The following is a 19,403-nucleotide window of genomic DNA, read 5'->3' as shown; positions in this document are numbered from 1 at the left end:
ATTCCCAGGATCAAGCGATTCCCCAGCCTCAGCCTCCTGAATGGCTGGGACTACAGGCACATGCCACCACACCCAGCTAGTTTTTTGTATTTTAGTAGAGATGGGGTTTCATCATATTAACCAGGATGGTCTTGATCTCCTGACCTCATGACCTGCCCGCCTCAGCCTCCCAAAGTGCTGGGATTACAGGCATGAACCACTGCACTCAGCTGGAACTGTCTTGTTTTTCTTGGCTAACTGATGTTTCACAGAGTTACACTTCGCCTTTTTTCGGTTGGATTTTTCATTCTTAATAACTGCTAGATCCTTGTTTGACCCTGAAAACAAATGTCTCTAAATAATTCTTTTATTAGTATAGATGGTAGATGTGACAGACAAATAACTTGTTAGAACTTATTTCATACGTATCGCTGGCCCCCTTTTGAAATTAATATACAGGGTAATTTTCATTTTCTGCCCTGACAGATGTCTTATGTAATAGTGGTTTTCAGTGTTCCTGATATATGATAGTCTCATGCCTACAGATTTCTCCTGGTAGTTAAAGATTTTTCCTTTGGAGGGTGATTTTTTTTTTTTTTTTTTTTTAATGATTGTTGCATTGATGATCAACAAGTAGATGTTTGATAGGTATTATCTCTTGTCACTATTCTGGGTTTATAAACACAACAGAGATCAGAAGGAAGAAAGGGACGTAGAAGAAGACAACGAGGAAGAAGATCCTAAGTGTAGTCGGAAGAAAAAACCAAAATTATCTCTGAAAGTGGACCCCAAGGAGGATGGAGAAGAGAGAGATGATGAAATGGTGAGTGCCTCTGCCTGACTACCAGGAGTGCAGGGATGCATGCGTCTTTAGTGGGTAGCATCACAGTCACAAGCACTGCTCTAGAGCCCACTGAGTTCACATGTGGGTTCCAGGACTATCTGTGTTACTGTCAGCAAGTTATGTGGCCTCTCTGCACCTCGCTGTCCTGATCTCAAAATGGGAATCATAAACAATAGTATCTTTCAGGGTGAAAAAGTGGGATGTCTTGAAATTTAGTGCTAGGGTGAAAGGGAACGTTTAAACACATTCAGTCTTGTAGATGAATCTTAAATTCCTCTTGACAACAAAATGCCAATTCAATTTCATTAAATTGCAGACAGATCTCATAAAACTATCTGAGTGGTTAAAAAATGGCACATAAATATGAAGTATATTTGGGGAAAAGCCATTCAAAATGTGTGAATTAAAACATAAATATCATATTCCTAAAGCATCTATTAATGGTTCTATAGGAAAAGGGAACTTTGAGATCTGGAAACATTTCCCTTAAGATCGGTACTATACAATAGTTACTTGCGAGTCACTGTGCTGGGAGCTGAGAATACAGGGATACATAAGACAGATAGATGACAGAGTCTCTCCTGGCAGAGACACTGCATTCTTGTTTAGGGGGTATTTAATCTACAAACAGAGTGAACAGGAGAAATGTCACCTAGTGATAAGTGCTACGCTGAGAATTAAAATAGGGCGTTAGGATAGGCTGACTGCTCTAGGTCGGGTTGTCAGGGAGCCCTCCCAAAGACAATGACATGAACAGCATGATCTGATTAATGAAGAGGAGCCAGCTATGTGAAGTTAAGGGTGAGGCATCTTGTGGGTAGTAGAACTTCCAGAGGAAAAGTCCTCAAGGTAAGAACTTGCACAGCATGTTCTGTTCGAGGAAATAAAAGAAAGTCTGGTCACTGTAGTTTAGGAGAGGATGGAGTCAGATGAAGTTGAAGAGGTACGTGTGGCCCAGGGCATGTAGGGTTTTATGGTAAACAAGAGTCATGGGTGTTCACTGTATTCTGAGTTTCAGGGGAAGCCTCTGGAAAGTTAAGACAAGGGAATGCTTTGATATGATGTATGTTTTAAATGACAACTGTAGCCCTGAGTGGAATCAGGGAAACCAGTTAGGAGTTTATTGCACTAGACCTGTAAGAAGGCTAAAGAAGATGGAAGTCTGTGGATTTGGGAATCAGTAGAGGTAGGGTTGTCAGAGTGTGTGAGGAAAAGAGAAAAATCAGGGATAACACTTAGAATTTTGGCTTTCACAATTGGCTGGATAATCATGTCTCTTACTGATAATGGTAAGATGAGGGTGGAGTGCAGAACAAAGAGTCCTTTGGCCATGATGGGTTTGAGATGCTGATTAACTATCCAGATGAAGAGCCCAAGTAGGCATTTGTGCACAGCCACATGGAGTCAGAAAGAGGAAGCTGGGGATGTGGATTGAGAGTATCTGGCCTATAAAATGACCTTGAAAACCCAGGGAAAGGGACTAGAAAGGGTAGAGAAGGGAACTGGATTGGAGGAGACATCAGCAGAGGAGACAAAGCGGTGCCAGTGAGGCGTGAGGAAAATCAGAGCGGAGTGGTCACGCAGTTGAGGGCGGAAGTGTTTCAAGGAGCAGGGAGCGGTGTCCATGCTCTTCCAGTGGGTAATACATGGATACGGTCTTATTTTACAATAACCTCAGGCCAAAAGCAACACAGTTTTCAAATGAACTATATTCTTTCTTTCCTTAAAAGTTATAAAGTAGAACTGAAGAAAAGAACAACAGAAAAAGTGCTTTCTGACAGCTCTCTAACTATTCACTGGTGCCAATTTCTTGAACTGTAAAGTCATAATTTTCCTTTCTTTTTGTAGGAGAACAAACAAGATGTAAGAATCTTGAGGGGTTCGCAGAGAGCGCGGAGGAAAAGACGAGGGGATTCGGCTGTATTAAAGCAGGGTGAGCTGATGAAAATAAAGTCTTACCTGTAACTTTATGGAATTGAAAATGGTTCACACAGGTGGAAATTTTAGTCATGGCAGTTAAAGTATTACTTCAGGATTTTCTTTGATTCAGTTTTGTCAATAAAGATTGAGATTTTGAGGATAAGGAAAAAAATGAAAATTCATAACTTTCAAGTGGTTTCAGGGTAAGGATGAGAACTGTCTTCCTTCCTCCCTCCCTCCTTTTCTTGCTCTCTTCCCCCATCCCTTTCTCCCTCCCTCCCTTCTCCCTCTCTCCCTCCTTCCCTCCCCCCTTCTTCCCTCCCCCCTCCCTCCCTCCCCCGTCTCCCTCCCCCTTCCCTGTCTCCCTCCCTCCCTCCCTTTCTCCCTCTCTTCGTCTCTCCCTCCCTCCCTCCCTCTGTCCCCCTTTCCCCATCTCCCTCCTTCCCTCCCTCTCTCTCCCTCCCTCCCTCTCTCCCTCTCTCTCTCTGTCCCCCTCATCAAGTAGGTGTTTCTTGCCTCTGCTTCTTTACTAAAACCTCTGTTCTTATTCATTTCCCACAGTGTTAGGTTTTTAATGTTCCCTCTCAAAATATGAGCTCCTGGCATGGAACCTGTTTTTTTCCTTCTCTTCTCTTCTCTTCTCTTCTCTTCTCTTCTCTTCTCTTCTCTTCTCTTCTCTTCTCTTCTCTTCTCTTCTCTTCTCCCCTCCCCTCCCCTCCCCTCCCCTCCCCTCCCCTCCCCTCCCCTCCCCTCCCCTCCCCTCCCCTCCCCTCCCCTCCCCTCCCCTCCCCTCCCCTCCCCTCCCCTCCCCTCCCCTCCCCTCCCCTCTGTTTTTGAGATGGATTCTCACTCTGTCACCCAGGCTGAAGTATGGCAGCACAATCTTGGCTCACAACAGCCTCCACCTCCTGCGTTCACGTGATTCCCCTTCCAGAGCCTCCCAAGTAGCTGGGATTACAGTTGTGCACCACCACGTCTGGCTAATTTTTGTATTTTTAGTAGAGGTGGGGTTTCATCATATTGGCCAGGCTGGTGTCGAACTCCTAACCTCAAGCCATCTGCCCGGGTCTGCCTTCCAAAGTGCTGGGATTACAGGTGTGAGCCACCTTCCCTGGCCCCTTTTTTTGTTTGTTCCATTGTTCCTCATGCAGCATTTTATTTCCAGAAGGAAGCCGGCCCTGAGGCCCTTCCCTTTAGTATTTGTCTCGATGTACTTTTCTGCTTATTCTGTGTGGACCTTGGGTCACTTCCATAGAGGCCCTGGGGGGTGTCCCCCACTAGGCTCTATCCCCTTGCCTGCCTTAGCTCACAGCCTGCACTGTCATACTGTCCCGACAAACCAGGGCCATGAACCACGCGCTCTTCCTCAGTGCTGGGGTGCATTCTAGCCTTGTTCTGTTAATTCCTTAAAAAATTGCAAATAGCCCCACCTGCCTCAGGCACGCAGCTTAACTTTTGTGTCTTTTCAGAGCTGACCTTCTGTTTTATGTCACTGAGATGAAGGGTGTAAATTCCTCAGTTCCTCTGCACTCTGCCTCGAAATGGCTGTTTCTTTCACCATCCTTTCCCTTGCCCTTCTTTTTTACCCCGGATGAACTTCCAGGCCCCTGGCTCTTCTGGGACCTTGTTCCTTCAGTCACATTTTTCCCATAAGTTTTCCGATTTTTTTCTTCTCTTTGTGTACTCTGCCTTAGCCTGTTCCAGTCTCGTCCCCAAAGTACCTTTCTCTCAACTTTGCTCTGCATCAGGCTATTATATTTTTCCTTCATTTCCAGTCTTTTTCTAATTAATCCAAAATATATAAAACGAATATTAAGTGCCTCCATTATTTTTATCACTTATGCATTCTTTTTGCACCTAAAAATCTGCCTCTCACTATATTGATTGTTTTCCTTCCTTTTCAAGATTAGCAGCCACTCAATGCACTGGCCTTTCCACAGTCCTCAACTTCTTGATCTCTTAGGGAAAATTTTTTGAGCATCCTGCTTCTAGAAGCTCCCCCTTCCTGTAGCTTCTGTGGTAGTGTTTTGTCTTGACTTCCTGCTGTCTTCTTCCTTTATTCTAAGTTATTCCATTTCCATCTCCTACCCTCCTCACTAAGGGTGCAAACCACAGTTCGGTTTTTATCTTGGTTCTTGGGAAGAGGAGCCAGGAAGAGAGACTGAGAGATACCGGCCCTGGAAGTCAGAGAAGAGCCAGGCAGAGTATCAGTCAGGGAAGTGTGAGTTCACAGATGAAGCACTGCTGGCTTGGATTTGGAAATTCTGTCATTTCAGTTTCGCTTGCCTTTCAGGTTTGCCTCCTAAAGGAAAGAAAGCATGGTGCTGGGCATCCTACCTGGAAGAGGAGAAAGCTGTGGCAGTGCCAGCAAAGCTGTTCAAGGAGGTATGGGCCCTTCTAGAGACATGATCTGTAAGGGCACAGGAGCTGGGATCCCAGCCTGAATTAGGATTGTTGTTTCCACTGAAATTTGACTTGAGATCATTTTTTCAGGATACAGTTTTTCATGCGTGTGTTTATATGGAGGGCAGTTAACATTGACATGTGCGTACCTTCCCCATGCCACATGTGTGGGTGCACACTGACACGTGTGTTCTTTTCTCTCAGCATTTGATGAGCTTGCAATCATGAATTTTAACAGGGTACTAATACTACGGTGAAAAACTAGCAGATGAAGAAAAAAATCTTAGGAAATTTCACGACAAGATTGTGGCTTTGAGAGATGAAAAATGAGTTACTGCGATTTACATACTATCACAACAGAACATCTAAAAATGGGTCACTATATTATATTAGCTACAATAAAAGTATTTTATCATAAGTGATTTAAAATCAGTTAACAATATAGATATCAAATGTAGTTCTGAGTAGCAGTCGATGTCCCTGGACTAAACCAAGGGTTGGGGTCCTGGTGCAGTGGCACACGCCTGCCTGCAATCTCATCACTTTGGGAAGTTGAGGCAGTAGGATCACTTGAGGCCAGGAGTTCGAGACCAGTCTGAGCAACATAGTGAGACCCTACCTCTAAAAAAATAAATAAATAAATAAAAATATAGCCAAGCATGGTGTTCAAAGTTGCAGTGAGCTACGATCCTGCCACTGTACTGTAGCCTGGACAACAGAGCAAGACCCTGTCTCAAAACAAACAAAAAAACACACACACAAAAAAACAAGGGTTGGTAAACTTTTTTGGTAAAGGGTCAGATAGTAAATATGTTAGGCATTTCAGAGCATGTGGCCTCTGTTGCAACAACTCAGTTAGGTCGTCGTAGCACAAAAGCAGCCATAGAGAATATGTAGACAAGTGGGCATCGCTATGTTCCAGTAAGACTGTTTATAAAACTCATGGTGCACTGGGTTTGACCCACAGACTGGCGTTTGCTAACCCTTGGTTTAAATTATTTCATTATATTTAATCATGGTATGTAATTAATCGGCTATAGGTGTATTTTTATGTAGGTATGAACATAGCAAGCTTTTAAAAAGTGATGAATAGTAAATGTTAGGATGATACATCTACATTAAGAATATTTGATTTAAATGTAGTAGTAATTACATGTACACTTGTTCTCTGTAATTATTTTCTGTAGCTTTGGTCCTTTAGAGAATACTTTTTTACATTAAAAAAAAAAGTTTAAATGTAGCTAATTCCTTGAATCAGTAATGAATGCATGTGATTCAAAATATAAAAGTACTACAATACTATAAAGAACGTCTCTCATAGCGCTGTCCCCCAGGCACCAGGTTTGCCTAGCCGGAAGTAACCAGTGTTACCAGTTCTTATATTCCCTTCCTAGAAAATTATATGTTCATATAAGCAATGTGTGTGTGTATATATATATACACACACACACACACACACACACAGATCCTTCCCTTTCTGTCTTAAACCAAATGATAACATATGTTGTATACTTTTTGGACTTTGCTTTTTTTGTTTAACTTGACAGTTTGAGGATGATTCCATCCTGAGTCATGAATCTCTTCACCATTCTTTTATAGCCATACATAGTATTCCATCTTAGGCCTGTTCTGTAATCATTTAGGTTGCTCCCTATTGATTTGCACGTACATACATATATACTTTCAAATCTTTTGCTATATGCTTTGGTGAATAATCTTCTATACCAGTCATTTTTCACATGTGTGAGTATCCCTTGGATAATTTCCTGGAATTAGAATTGTTGTGTCAAAAAGAATTTTTTGATTGATATTATGAAATTGCTAAAGATTGTACCAATTTTCATTCTTCCTAGTGATGTGTGCATGTATCTGTTTTCCTACAGCTTTACCAACACAGTGTTGTCAAATTTTCTGATCTTTATCAGCCTGGCAGGTGAAACGTATCTTAGTGTAATTTTACTTTGTATGTCTCTTCTGCATGAGGTCGAACATCTTTTCAAATATGTAAAACACAAAGGGTATATGGCATTACATTTCCTTTCCTAGGATCTATTTATGGCCTTGTTCCATTTTTTCATTGGGTTTTTTATTGATTCTTTTTCTGTGGATTTTTAGAAATTATGTATTTGGTTAAATAGTCTTTATTTTTAAAATGGTAACTATTTACATTTTTAAGTAGGCCTTTGGGATAAGGGACTAAGGCTGCTGTCATTTTGCATTTTAGCACCAGTCCTTTCCATATAACAAAAATGGATTCAAAGTTGGCATGAAATTAGAAGGCGTGGATCCTGAGCATCAGTCTGTGTACTGTGTCCTCACCGTGGCAGAGGTAAGCTTTGCCTCATCTTTATTTTTAAAATAAAATGGTGATTATGGGGATTTAAAATGAGGAAAAACTGCCATTGGTTGTATTTCATGCCAGGCACGGTGCTTACTGTTTTGTGTGCATTATTTCGTTTAATCTTTATAAGAATCCTGTGCACGTTGTGGTTTTTCTCAAGCTCTGTTTTGTAGGTTAGGGAAGTGAGGCTCAGAGTGATGAAGTAATAGATACAAGATCACACAGCTTCAAAGTGGTAGAACCTGGATTTGAACCAGTGTCTGTCTGATGCCATAGCCCTTGCCATAAGGAACAGACCAACAGATACTTATTTTTTTGTTTGTTTTTTTTTGTTTTTGTTTTTCAGTATTTCAAGGTATCTCTGTGAAATTTTTCAGGAAAAAAATGACCAAGCCAAATATGTAAATATAGATCTCAGTCTAATATATTACTGAGAGTGCTTTAAAAACTGTGACCACACAGCTTCAAAATGGTAGAACCAGGATTTGAACCCATGTCTGTCTGATTCTATAGCCTTTGCCTTACTGTATTCCTTAACATAAGGAACAGACCAACAGATAGTTTATATATATAATATATATAATATATGTAATATATACAATATACATAATATATATATAATATACAATATACATAATATATATATAATATACAATATACATAATATATAATATACGTTATATATCATATACATTATATATAATATACGTTATATATCATATACATAATATATAATATACATTATATATAAAATATACGTTATATATCATATACATTATATATAATATATAATATACATTATATATAATATACATTATATATATAATATGCATAATATATAATATAATATATATAATACATATAATATAATATATGTATAATATATATAATATATATATAAAATACGTTATATATCATATACATAATATATAATATACATTATATATAAAATATACGTTATATATCATATACATTATATATAATATATAATATACATTATATATAATATACATTATATATATAATATATAATATGCATAATATATAATATAATATATATAATACATATAATATAATATATGTATAATATATATAATATATATATAAAAGTATTTTAAAGTATCTGTATGAAATTTTTCAGGAAACAATGACCAAGTCAATTATTCATATATATATTACTGAGAGTACTTTAAAAAATGTGTTTCCTCCTATGCTAGCCTCCTCCTTGCTCCCTCCCTTGAGCCAGAGTTCTATTTAAAAAATTCCTCCCAAAAGAATAAGATAGTCTTGTGTACTAGTTTTAAGTATCATGCTATTGTTTAATTTACCTAATGAACTTATAAGAAGCGTGGCTTCTGCAAAACGCAGTACCATGTGGTGGCTGGATGATGGCAGCCTCAGTCAATGATAACATATGGTTACATAGGGTATACTATGTGCCTGCAGCTAATTGAAGTACTTTTCATCTGTTAGCTCTTTTTTTTTTTTTTTTTTGAGATGGAGTCTCGCTCTGTCACCCAGGCAGGGGTGCAGTGGCGCAATCTCGGCTCACTGCAACCTCCGCCTCCCGGGTTCAAGTGATTCTCCTGCCTCAGCCTCCTGAGTAGCTGGGACTACAGGCACGTGCCAGCATGCCTGGCTAATTTTTGTGTTTGTAGTAGGGATGAGGTTCGCCATGTTGGCCAGGCTGGTCTTGAACTCCTGACCTCAGACGATCCACCTGCCTCAGCCTCCCAAAGTGCTGGGATTACAGGCGTGAGCCACTGCACCCGGCCCATCTGTTAGCTCTTATTAGTTCTCAAAACAAACTTTTGAGGTAGAACCCATTCTCTCCCATTTTTCAGATGAGAAACTTGAGGCACTGAGTGTTAAAGGAACTTGCAGCTTGTAGTCGTGTATTATGTAGTGAAAGGAAGTAACTGGATTCTCTTACTCATATCAGAAAATTGTTGTGGACCATTTTTGTAGATTTTATTTACAGTGAGAATACTGTCACTCTCAAACTTGATCAGACATTTTCTGTTCTCTCCTTCCTGGACTCGAGTTTTTGTTAGACCCTTTTGAGTTGGAAGGGGAGGGTCACAGTTTCTTGGTGGATGATTTGTGTTTGTCCTTTGAAGTGGATGATATTGCCCAGGGAGAGGACAAGGCGTGAGTCGCTATCCCTGAAGAATACCATCAAGTAAGAGGATGGTGTAGGAGAAAGAATAGAGCAGGATCCTGAAAAGGAACAGCGAGAGACAGAGAAAGGAACCAGGAGAGGGGCCTGCAGTAGGAACCAGGGAGAGTGGGCAGTTGAAGTGGGGAAGAAGCAGGGGTGTCAGAAGCTGTGGTTGTTCTCAAGGAGCATGAGGGAATTGTGTCTTGTGCCAGGGCAATTGGAGTGTTTGGGAACAGAATTGAGTGTTATGAAATGATTGTGAGGAAGCAGTAAGTATAGACTGCTTCTGAGAAGTTTAGCTATAAAAGAGAGAGGGAATTTTTATGATATATGTCTGTTTTTCAGCTTTTGGTTTTTGCAGATTTATTTTACCTTCCCTAGTTTTTATTATAAAAGTAATGTTTGCTCATTCTGAAAACTTCAACTATTAATAGTGTAAGAGTGTTTTCCCATCCCCCTTCCTTCCTTCCATATTCCATATCCCAGAGAGCATGACCCGTAACAGTTGACTGTGTGCCTTCCAGATGTTTTCTCTGTGTATAATAATTTGTACTGCATTTTGTTTTTGACACACACACACACAACCTTTTTTTTTTTTGAGACGGGGTCTGTCTCTATAACCGAGGCTAGAGTGCAGTGACGTGAACATGGCCTCACTGTAGCCCCAACATTTTGGGCACAAGCGATCCTCCCATCTCAGCCTCTCGTGTAGCTGGGACCTCTCATGTAGGCGTGTACCACCTGATGCCCAGCTAATTTTTGTTTTTTTTAGAAATGGAGTCCTGCAATATTGCCCAGGTTGATCTTGAAGTCCTGGGCTCAAGCAGTCTTCCCATCTTGGCCTCCCACAGTGCTTGTATAACAGGCATGAGCCACCACACCTGGCATACATATTCTTTTTAACCATTGGATAGTACTCCATTTTATGGAATTGACTTTAATTCATTTAACTGCTGTCGTATTGAACAACTGAGTGAGCGTCATTTTTTCATTAAAAAATTTAAAAAAAAAGGGTCCAGTGAGCATCCTCTTACATCTGTAAGTAGGTCTAGGATCTATCTCTAGAATTGCCAGGTGAAAAGTATGGACATATAAATTACATTTAAATTTTTGATGCATATTGCTACTTTTCATATTAATTTTCTCTTTTTCTCTCCCTCCCCCCCTTCTTCCCTTCTTGCCTTTCTTTCTTTCTTTTTTTTTTTTTTTCCACCCCTTTGCAATGCAATGGTAAGATAACATAGTATTTGAATTCTGAAGAAGCCACCAGGAAGTAGAGTATTGGAAGGTTCAGAGAAGAGGCCTGGGAGAAGATGGGACCCACACAATATATGTGGAAATCCAAGTCTTAGGCAGAGGGAGGAGTCTCTTGCTTTATAACAGGAAGGAGGGGCAAAGAAGTAGGGCTTGTGGATATGGGGAGCTTGTCCGTTTGGAGGCACACATTTGAGAAATCTTCTTTGGGTTAGAAGGCAAATTATTGGCTGAGAGTGAGGATGGAGAAAGTGGGATTAGAAGCTGAAGGAGGAGGAGGAGGATTTGAAAAGACCACAGTGAAGAATGGGAGAGGGAGTTGGACAGCACCATCTAGGAGAATTGCTAGGCAGTGGCAGAGCCCAGCATTCAGGTGGAGTTGATTCTTGTTGGTTCATTTTCATTATTCGCAGTAATTATGCTCCACAAATTACCGAGTATGGAACCATTGCTCTTAGGGGAAATAGAGGGTTAGCTTCCTGTGAGCCTCTGGTCACATTTTCATCTGCTGATCAGTATGTAACCTTGTTTTATGTGTGTTTCTGTTTAAAGACACCTCATTTAAATATATATTGTTGATTCATGAAAAATTGAACTCACAAGTAAGAGCACTATCACCCCTGCCGGATGAAGCTTATCTAGCGCAAGTTTCTTCTCTGTAGGGCAACATCACAACCTTTTGGCACTTAGGGACACTAAACAGCACCTCAGCACTGTGTCAGGGGCCATTTTAAAGAGCAGCATCACCCAAGAAAAGCACAAAAATGTAGAACATGTGGCACGAAATGGACCACACAAAAGACTGTTGTTCCCAGTACGAGAATTGAAACAAGAAGGTAAAGCGCCTTCTTGATTGACTTCAGCTGGGAACATGCACGTTGAGTGACTCAAAAGTGTTGTCAGTCTGTGCATGTCCACGAACGCTGTGGGTATTATTTTGGGGTAACAAATAAATTGTATCAAGTAGATGACTTCACAAATGTGGAATACAATATGCGAATAATAAAGACTGGCGGTATGTCATTTTTTCCTTCCCGGCACCATTTACTAGACTTGGTTAGGTGGAAACAAGATGGATACCTGAAATGATGGATTGTCACCAGGCAAATATTTTGCAAAGGATATTAGGGCAGAAATTGTAAAATGTTGTCAAGAAAATGTTTTTTGAGGTATTGCTAGAAAAGGAAGACTTGGGGTGAGGGGCGCTGCTAGGGAGAAAGTAGAGGGATCAGTGTGAGACTAGAGTTTCTGTTGAGATTGAGGAAGAGGCATGCTGGGGGTAACTGGGTTGACAGACTGGAATCGGAGTATGTGTCCCAGGGTTGGATTTTTACATGTAATACTAAGAAGCAGAGCAGTTCTTGTTGGGGACTAGATTCGTGGGAGTGAGGGCTTGAAGTAGAGAGGAAGGGAGCCAGAACGCCAGGGTATTGGATAAGGCATCCGTATGGATGATGAAAGTACTCAGTTGGAAAGAAAAAGAATAAGCCAGGGCTAAGTGTTTGGGTGGTTAGCATGGGGGAAGAAGAGGAGGAGAGTTGCTTCAGCCATGTGGCTCGAGCCTCGGAGGAGAACTGGCCTAGGATCCATGGTGTGGTGGGAGGCAGCAACCCCTCCTATGTCTGCAGGAGGTAGAGTTGGGAACATGAGCAGCCTTGGGGAAAGGCTTGAGAAGGACGAGCTAGGTATGACTGTGGGCAAGGAGGGTGAGGATGCGGGAGATTGTTTCTCAAAGCATAGCTTTCCAGTGAGCCTGAGATAGAGACTAGGGAGAACAGAGAGAGCTTGGCTCAAGGGAGCAGAAGCTCAGAACTGTGTGCCCACCAGGAACTAGAGGCTGTAAGTTACTAAAGGGCTGAGCTCTTAGGATCGGCCAGAGACAGCTGACTGTGAGTCAGAGGAGAGAAGCAGCCTTCTTTGAATGAGGTGGCTGCAGGGAGTGGTGGTATCTCCTGCCTTTCTTGAGATATTGTATTTCCCAGGGATTCCATCTGAGTTCTATGGAGAGACTGTTCTCTTTGTGGGGGAGTCAGCTTAGTTGTAAATTTTATGTATGTGGTGTATCAATACATTTTATTTGAAAAAATACTGATATATAAGAGAAAATATTAAAAGTCCATCGTTTCCATTTTGCCCTTTCCTTTTTACTACCACTTCCTAGAAGAAATCATTATTAACATTTTGGCAAATATTCATCCAGACTTCTTTTTACTCTGTGTTTATGTATATATGCATATATGTGTATATTAATGTATGTATATAAATGCATATACTTATATATATGTATACACACATAATACATATATGTATACATAATCATATACCCATAAATATACATGTGGACCCCCACATGTCTAATTTTCTCATAAACTAACTCATTCTCTGTTATGTGTTCTGCCACTTGAATTTTAGCAATATGTTTTAGAGAACTTTCCATGACAGTAACTGTACAGCTGCCTCACTATTTGAGGATTGATTGTCCTGGCTCTGCACTCTGATCTAAGTCCATCATTCAGGGTTCTGCAGGACTGATGCTCACGGAGCGGGTAGAGGTCTGGTGTGGTATGTGTTTCTACCTGAACACATCTGCTTGTGTTAGTGGGAAGAAGTCCAAGGGGCTGAACCTTCTCTCTGAAAGCCCAGAGGAGGGTATGATCTGGCTCAGGTCTCATAAGCCTATATGACCTTCTAACTCAGAATGTCCGTAAGTGGGGCCCTGTAGGCATATGTACGGCATGTGTTATACAGAGTACGTTCTTACTAGCATTCTTAGGAGCCTGTCTCATCCAAGTAATAAACCAGGAGAGGCGCTTTTCTTTCTTCCTTCCAACCCAGCTTTGGTGGAGAAGAAACACTTGACTTCTGTGCATATGCACCAGCTGTGGTCTGCAGCATTCAGGGCAGGGCAGAGCATCCACTTTGGGGCCATGCTAGAGCTGAGTGTGCTGTGCTGGTGTGCCTTCCAGCTTACCTTGGGGACACATCCTGGTACAACACAGGGAGTGGAGAAAGGACCTGCACTTTTGGGATATTATGCTTTGCCCGCATCCGTGTGCTCGTAATGTAACTGAGGATGTTGCCAGAATGCCACAGCTCAGCTCTTCCCAATTTAATAGCTTTTGTCTTTAGATTCTGGGTATTTGTGTAGTTTTATTGCTGTTAATGGGGGTGGTTTGATTAACATTAAGACTATATCATGACTGGTGTCCATGTTTATTTTTGTGTATATATATGAATATTCTGGATTTAAAAAAATAGTTCAACCTGTTTTACCTGTTTCAGGTTTGTGGATACAGGATAAAGCTTCACTTTGATGGGTATTCTGATTGCTATGACTTCTGGGTGAATGCAGACGCTCTGGATATCCACCCAGTTGGGTGGTGTGAGAAAACTGGCCACAAACTCCATCCTCCAAAAGGTTTTGTCACTTTTTGTTTTATATTTTAAATTCAGTAAAAACTCATTTTCTTACATGCTACGTTAGAATTGTTAAGAATTCAGACTTTATGAAAATTCAGATAGGCACAAATTTAACCTTATTATTCATGATGAAACCACATTTATTAAAGTAAAATAAATAAAAGTAGAATCCAACTTAAGAAAATAAAGTATGTTCATATGCTTATTTTCATGTAAAATAACATTTGCTTGATACTCAACTTTGGCTGCAAATAATGTTTACCTGCAAATTTCTATTATTAAATACATGTATCTTTGAAAAAACTGATTTGAAAAATTAGTTTAAAGTAGTTTACATAACTAAGTTTAGTGTAAACTGGTTTAAACTAATTTTTCAAATCAGTTTTTCATTATATAGAAAATCCTGAGAAATTATGCATGACTGTATAGATTTTGATATTTAGGAGATTGGCAAGAAGACTATAACACTAAAAATTGGCTTAGGTGGGGGGTTGAACTCACAGCAATTACTTTTCTTCTATTTGAGTTCTTTATGTTATAATCCCCCAGTGATCTTCCTATTTCATGTTTACGTCAAAGTTCAAGAATAACAGATATCATCTTTTTCACTGTCTCCCTAAAGTATTCCTTCATTTTTTATTTTGAGATGGAGTCTTGCTCTGTCACCCAGATTGGAGTGCTGTGGTGTGATATTGGCTCACTGCAGCCACTGCCTCCAAGGTTCAAGCTATTCTCCTACCTCAGCCTCCTGAGTAGCTGGGATTACAGACACCTGCCATCATGCCTGGCTAATTTTTGTGTTTTTATTAGAGCTAGAGCTTCACCATGTTGGCCAGGCTGGTCTCAAACTTCTGGCCTCAAGTGATCTGCCCACCTCGGCCTCCCAAAGTGCTGGGATTACAGGTGTAAGCCACCGTGCTCGGCCATATTTAGTAATATCTTATTCCCTTCTTTTTCAATCATTACATTTATTTTTGTTTACTTTATGTCAAAAATTAAGGTTACTAGGTTGATATTTTTGGCCTATCTCAGGACTTCAGTGCATTAGCCATCCCTTTAAGTGAAAAAATAATGGCAGAGTGGTATTTTCAGATAGCTGAAGGATTAAACAAAATCGCATAGAAAAGATGAGGGTGAAAAAGAAAATCTGTAAGCCTTTTCACAAATTGATCTCTTATATATGGTAAATTATTAGCTGTTTTTTTCATGCTGCCTTCTGGACTTTAATGAATGTAAAAGAAAGCATATTCGCAGATAAAATAAGATGCTCAATTTCCTTTTTAAAGGAAATGTTAACTTCAATGAAATTGTAAAAATTAAGGGAGGACATTTCCCTTACTGTAATTTGCCAACATCCTTACTTCATAAACCTTTAATTGTCCTTCTTGAAGTGATAGGCCAAAAAGATTTTACCTGTTCATTTCTATTATTTCCAACTTCCCGCTTGTTCCTATAAGTTATTCTTCCCAAAATAGACGAGGTGAGAGAAAAGTAAAGAATTTTGACTACTCTAGTTCAGCATCTATACTGTAGAGGAATTCTACCTAAATACTGGTAGAAATACCCTGATAATAAGTGCCCTGGGTATAATACGTATTTGTTTCCTTATTCCTTTTCTTTATATCCATTACCATTCATTCAGAATTAGAAAATAATAATACAGTTTGTTGAAAATAAACATAGTCTAAATATACATAGTTATGAATTATGAGTTAAATTGTGTTTATTAAAAAAGTCATTTGATTGATTTTGGCATGTTAGAGTTAGAGATAAAAGTGGGACTGGAAAACTTAAGTGTAAAATATTTTGATATTTGAATCAGTCTGTTCATATGTGCTTACTCTAGGGTATAAAGAAGAAGAATTCAATTGGCAGACCTATCTTAAGACATGTAAAGCTCAAGCTGCTCCTAAGTCATTATTTGAAAATCAGAATATAGTAAGTACATGCAAAGCACGTTTTCTTTCAAAGGAAGAAGATTTTTGAGTATCTCATAGGATCAGTTACAAGTGATAACAAGGAACTATAATAAATTGTATTGCCTTGGTAAATAGAGTACTCTTATCTTAATTAAAGTTTAAAATTAGCTTAAAATCTTCATGAATAAATATGTTTTATAGCCATATTATGGTTGTCTCTTTCACTGCATAGTAGAAGACAAGGTAGTATAACATTCAGGTGAGATTTACAATTAAGATGCATAAAAAACTAAATTGGCTGAGATATTTTATTGTTATTATCACTTATATGGGAGTGCTCTTCAAATGGAATTCACATAGCCAGATGAAGGTAGCCCTGTTTCAGTTTACATGTAGGAGGTCACTAGAGACTGTGATGTATTTTCACTGTAGTTTATAGCTTTGTTTACAGTAAACAAAAGCAAAATCTGGACGTGTGTGTCTTTTCTACTTCTTGACCTGTATTCCCACTTTCCATAACATGTTCCTCCATTGGCAGACTTGATCCATGACATTTTTCCTTTCCCAAGTTCTGATCTAATTGGAAAGAATAAAGGGCAAGCCAGTGGAAAACCAAAATGCCGTCTTTACAGATGGTCAGAGCTAAGTTGGAGGACGTGCATGTCTTGCATCTGCAGACACATAAGCTTGATTCTGAGCCCTAGAATTGAAGAGATTTAATTCTCCTTTCACCCCCATCCCCCAAGCCCAGGGAACACTGGATCCTTGAAGAGCAGAGTGGAAGCTGTGCACCCGGCAGCCCAGCTTTGTCTCTGGTATGATCAGTTCCTCCTTCCCAGAGTCACCAGGCAGGTAGCAGTGAGTGAGACAGTGGAGAGAAGCAGTAATGTTTCAGTAACAGCATTCCCTCCAAATGGAAATAAATAAATATCAAGAGCAGGAGAAACCTCCTCACTCCAAAAATCCTCCATTTGGGAAACACTGTTAACCAGTTAGTTGGTTTGAGAGCATCAGTCTAATGGCTGAAATGTTCTCTGATTTAATCAAACACAAACCAGGTTGAATTAGAGAACTGACATATTGTGTTTGTGTGCATGCGTGTGTGTGTGTGTTTAGGTTACCAATAGTGTTAATGGGCCAGCTTTTTATTTTAAAACATCTTAATTGAGAGGGTAGTGTAATTGCCAAAGTGTAACAGTGCATTGTCAGTTGGTATTCCCTGTCAAAATTTATCCCAGGGAGGAAGGTCAGTTCGGTGGAAAAGTTAGCAGCCTGCTGTCTCTGCTCCAAGTTTCCGAATCCCTGTCTGGTTCTCTGATGATGACTTGGGTCAGGGATTTGATGAACTGCCTTGAACCGTCTTCCTAAATTCTATGCATTGCTAGCATACAACTTACTCTTGGGCTCTCCATTTCGTATCTAAGAGACACTTTTTCCACTTCTAGATTCCTCTACCTCAGAATACTCAAACATTTATGGTCAGAACTTGGATAAATTTCAGTAATTAAATCCTTAGTAAAAACTTCTGTATAGCATTAGTGCCTGTTCCATCCATTCAGACACAACTTATTCTAACATTTTCAGATACACGGCTATCTACGTTTTTACAATGATGGTTGTATAATCATAGTAAAATGAGAGATAGCATCTATCTTGCCTAAGTAGTTAGAATAATATCTGTATAATTGAGTCTGAACAGAGGTGTTTTTTTTTTTTTTTTTAAAGGGAAGGAATGACTTGTAGTGTCGTGATTGGCATCATTGGTATCTAGGTATACTATATATCTGCAGACAAATAAGCTTGATTCTGAGCCCTAGAATTGAAGACATGTAATTCTCTACATATATGTGTGTACATATATAAATATATATGTAGAGACAGATAGATTAAGATATTATTCGTCACAAAAGATTGTAAGAGATGTTCATATATTACTGAACCTCAAGCACTAACTCTTACAGAACTTTTGTTGTTTTTGTTCCATGTTCTGGATGACTGATTATCTGTGGATTTCTTTAAGTTACCAACTATTTTGAATAGCTGTGTGCATCAACAGCCAATTCTTTTGCTGCTATTAGGAATAAAATGTATCTGTAGTGTTGAGTAAAAGTTGTAATAATTTGCAGCCTTTCATATATGAAGATGACCTACTTTCGGTAGAGTACTCTTTTGAGAGATATTTTCAGAAGTGGGAGTGAATTTGTACTGACTCATGCACATTTTTAACTTGATTAAGTGCATACTTTGTGTGAATAATTTTCATTGTTAAGTCTGTAATCGAGAAAAGAAGGACAAAATATGAACTATATGGTGAATAAAACTTGCCTACCTATTATAGTTTTCTAATTAAGGCATCAAAACACATGTTAAAATTAATTATTTTAAACTCTGTGAGGTGATGGATATTTTCATTTTGAGGCCTAGATAGCTAATTGGGTGTAGCAGTAGGGCGTTTTTATTTTTTTATTGCTGCTTGTTGGAAAGCGACCCTGCTGTGAAACTGCCATATGATTTTTAAATTATGTGAATACAGCAGTGGATGCCGGGCCTTTGAGCGGGAGGTGCAGAGAGTGTGCAGTTCTTGCGGTTGTTAAGTGTGTGCTTATCTCTAATTAAATCTGTGTTTCCATAGACAGTGATCCCATCGGGCTTTCGAGTTGGTATGAAGCTTGAGGCAGTAGACAAAAAGAATCCCTCATTCATCTGTGTTGCTACGGTAACAGATATGGTGGACAATCGTTTCCTGGTACATTTTGACAACTGGGATGAGAGCTATGACTATTGGTGAGACATTTTCCGTTGTTGTGTGCTTTTAAAAATTTAATGTTTATCCAAGTAAATGGTTTAAAAACAGTAATAATGCAAAGCTTATAACAAAAAAAAAACCAATATTTTGCCCCACTGTTTCCTATTACAGGTTTTTAATTTTTTACCTGTTCCATATGGAATATATTTTAAATAGCATCGTTTAATTCTCCTTTATGATTGGTATTTTAGTTGACTTCCTACTATGGAAGTGCAGTCTGCACACGCCACATTCCCGACATATGTTCACACGTATTTTACTCTTCCCTTCTTATTTTCATGCCCATCAGCTAATTTAAACATTCGTAATAGCTGACTGCAAAATATATTGAAGAATATTATTTTTAATCCTTGGATA

The 19,403-nt window shown here is 39.3% G+C and overlaps 1 protein-coding gene across 8 annotated transcripts in view; it reads left to right on the top strand.

Annotated features, from left to right (window-relative positions):
* L3MBTL3 (L3MBTL histone methyl-lysine binding protein 3) overlaps positions 1-19,403 on the top strand; it is a 124,463-nt gene that overhangs the window by 33,714 nt on the left and 71,346 nt on the right. For all 8 annotated transcript variants that reach the window (XM_010354707.2, XM_010354709.2, XM_030929171.1 and 5 more), the window contains 7 exons: positions 670-802; positions 2,672-2,756; positions 5,037-5,128; positions 7,371-7,475; positions 14,184-14,319; positions 16,168-16,259; positions 18,873-19,024. In XM_010354707.2, coding sequence (XP_010353009.2) covers positions 670-802; positions 2,672-2,756; positions 5,037-5,128; positions 7,371-7,475; positions 14,184-14,319; positions 16,168-16,259; positions 18,873-19,024 — 795 coding nt within the window. The remainder of the gene's footprint in view (positions 1-669; positions 803-2,671; positions 2,757-5,036; positions 5,129-7,370; positions 7,476-14,183; positions 14,320-16,167; positions 16,260-18,872; positions 19,025-19,403) is intronic.

Source organism: Rhinopithecus roxellana, chromosome 4 (assembly GCF_007565055.1).
Source record: "Rhinopithecus roxellana isolate Shanxi Qingling chromosome 4, ASM756505v1, whole genome shotgun sequence".
NCBI lineage: Eukaryota > Metazoa > Chordata > Mammalia > Primates > Cercopithecidae > Rhinopithecus > Rhinopithecus roxellana.
This window is presented reverse-complemented; position numbering and strand designations above follow the sequence as displayed.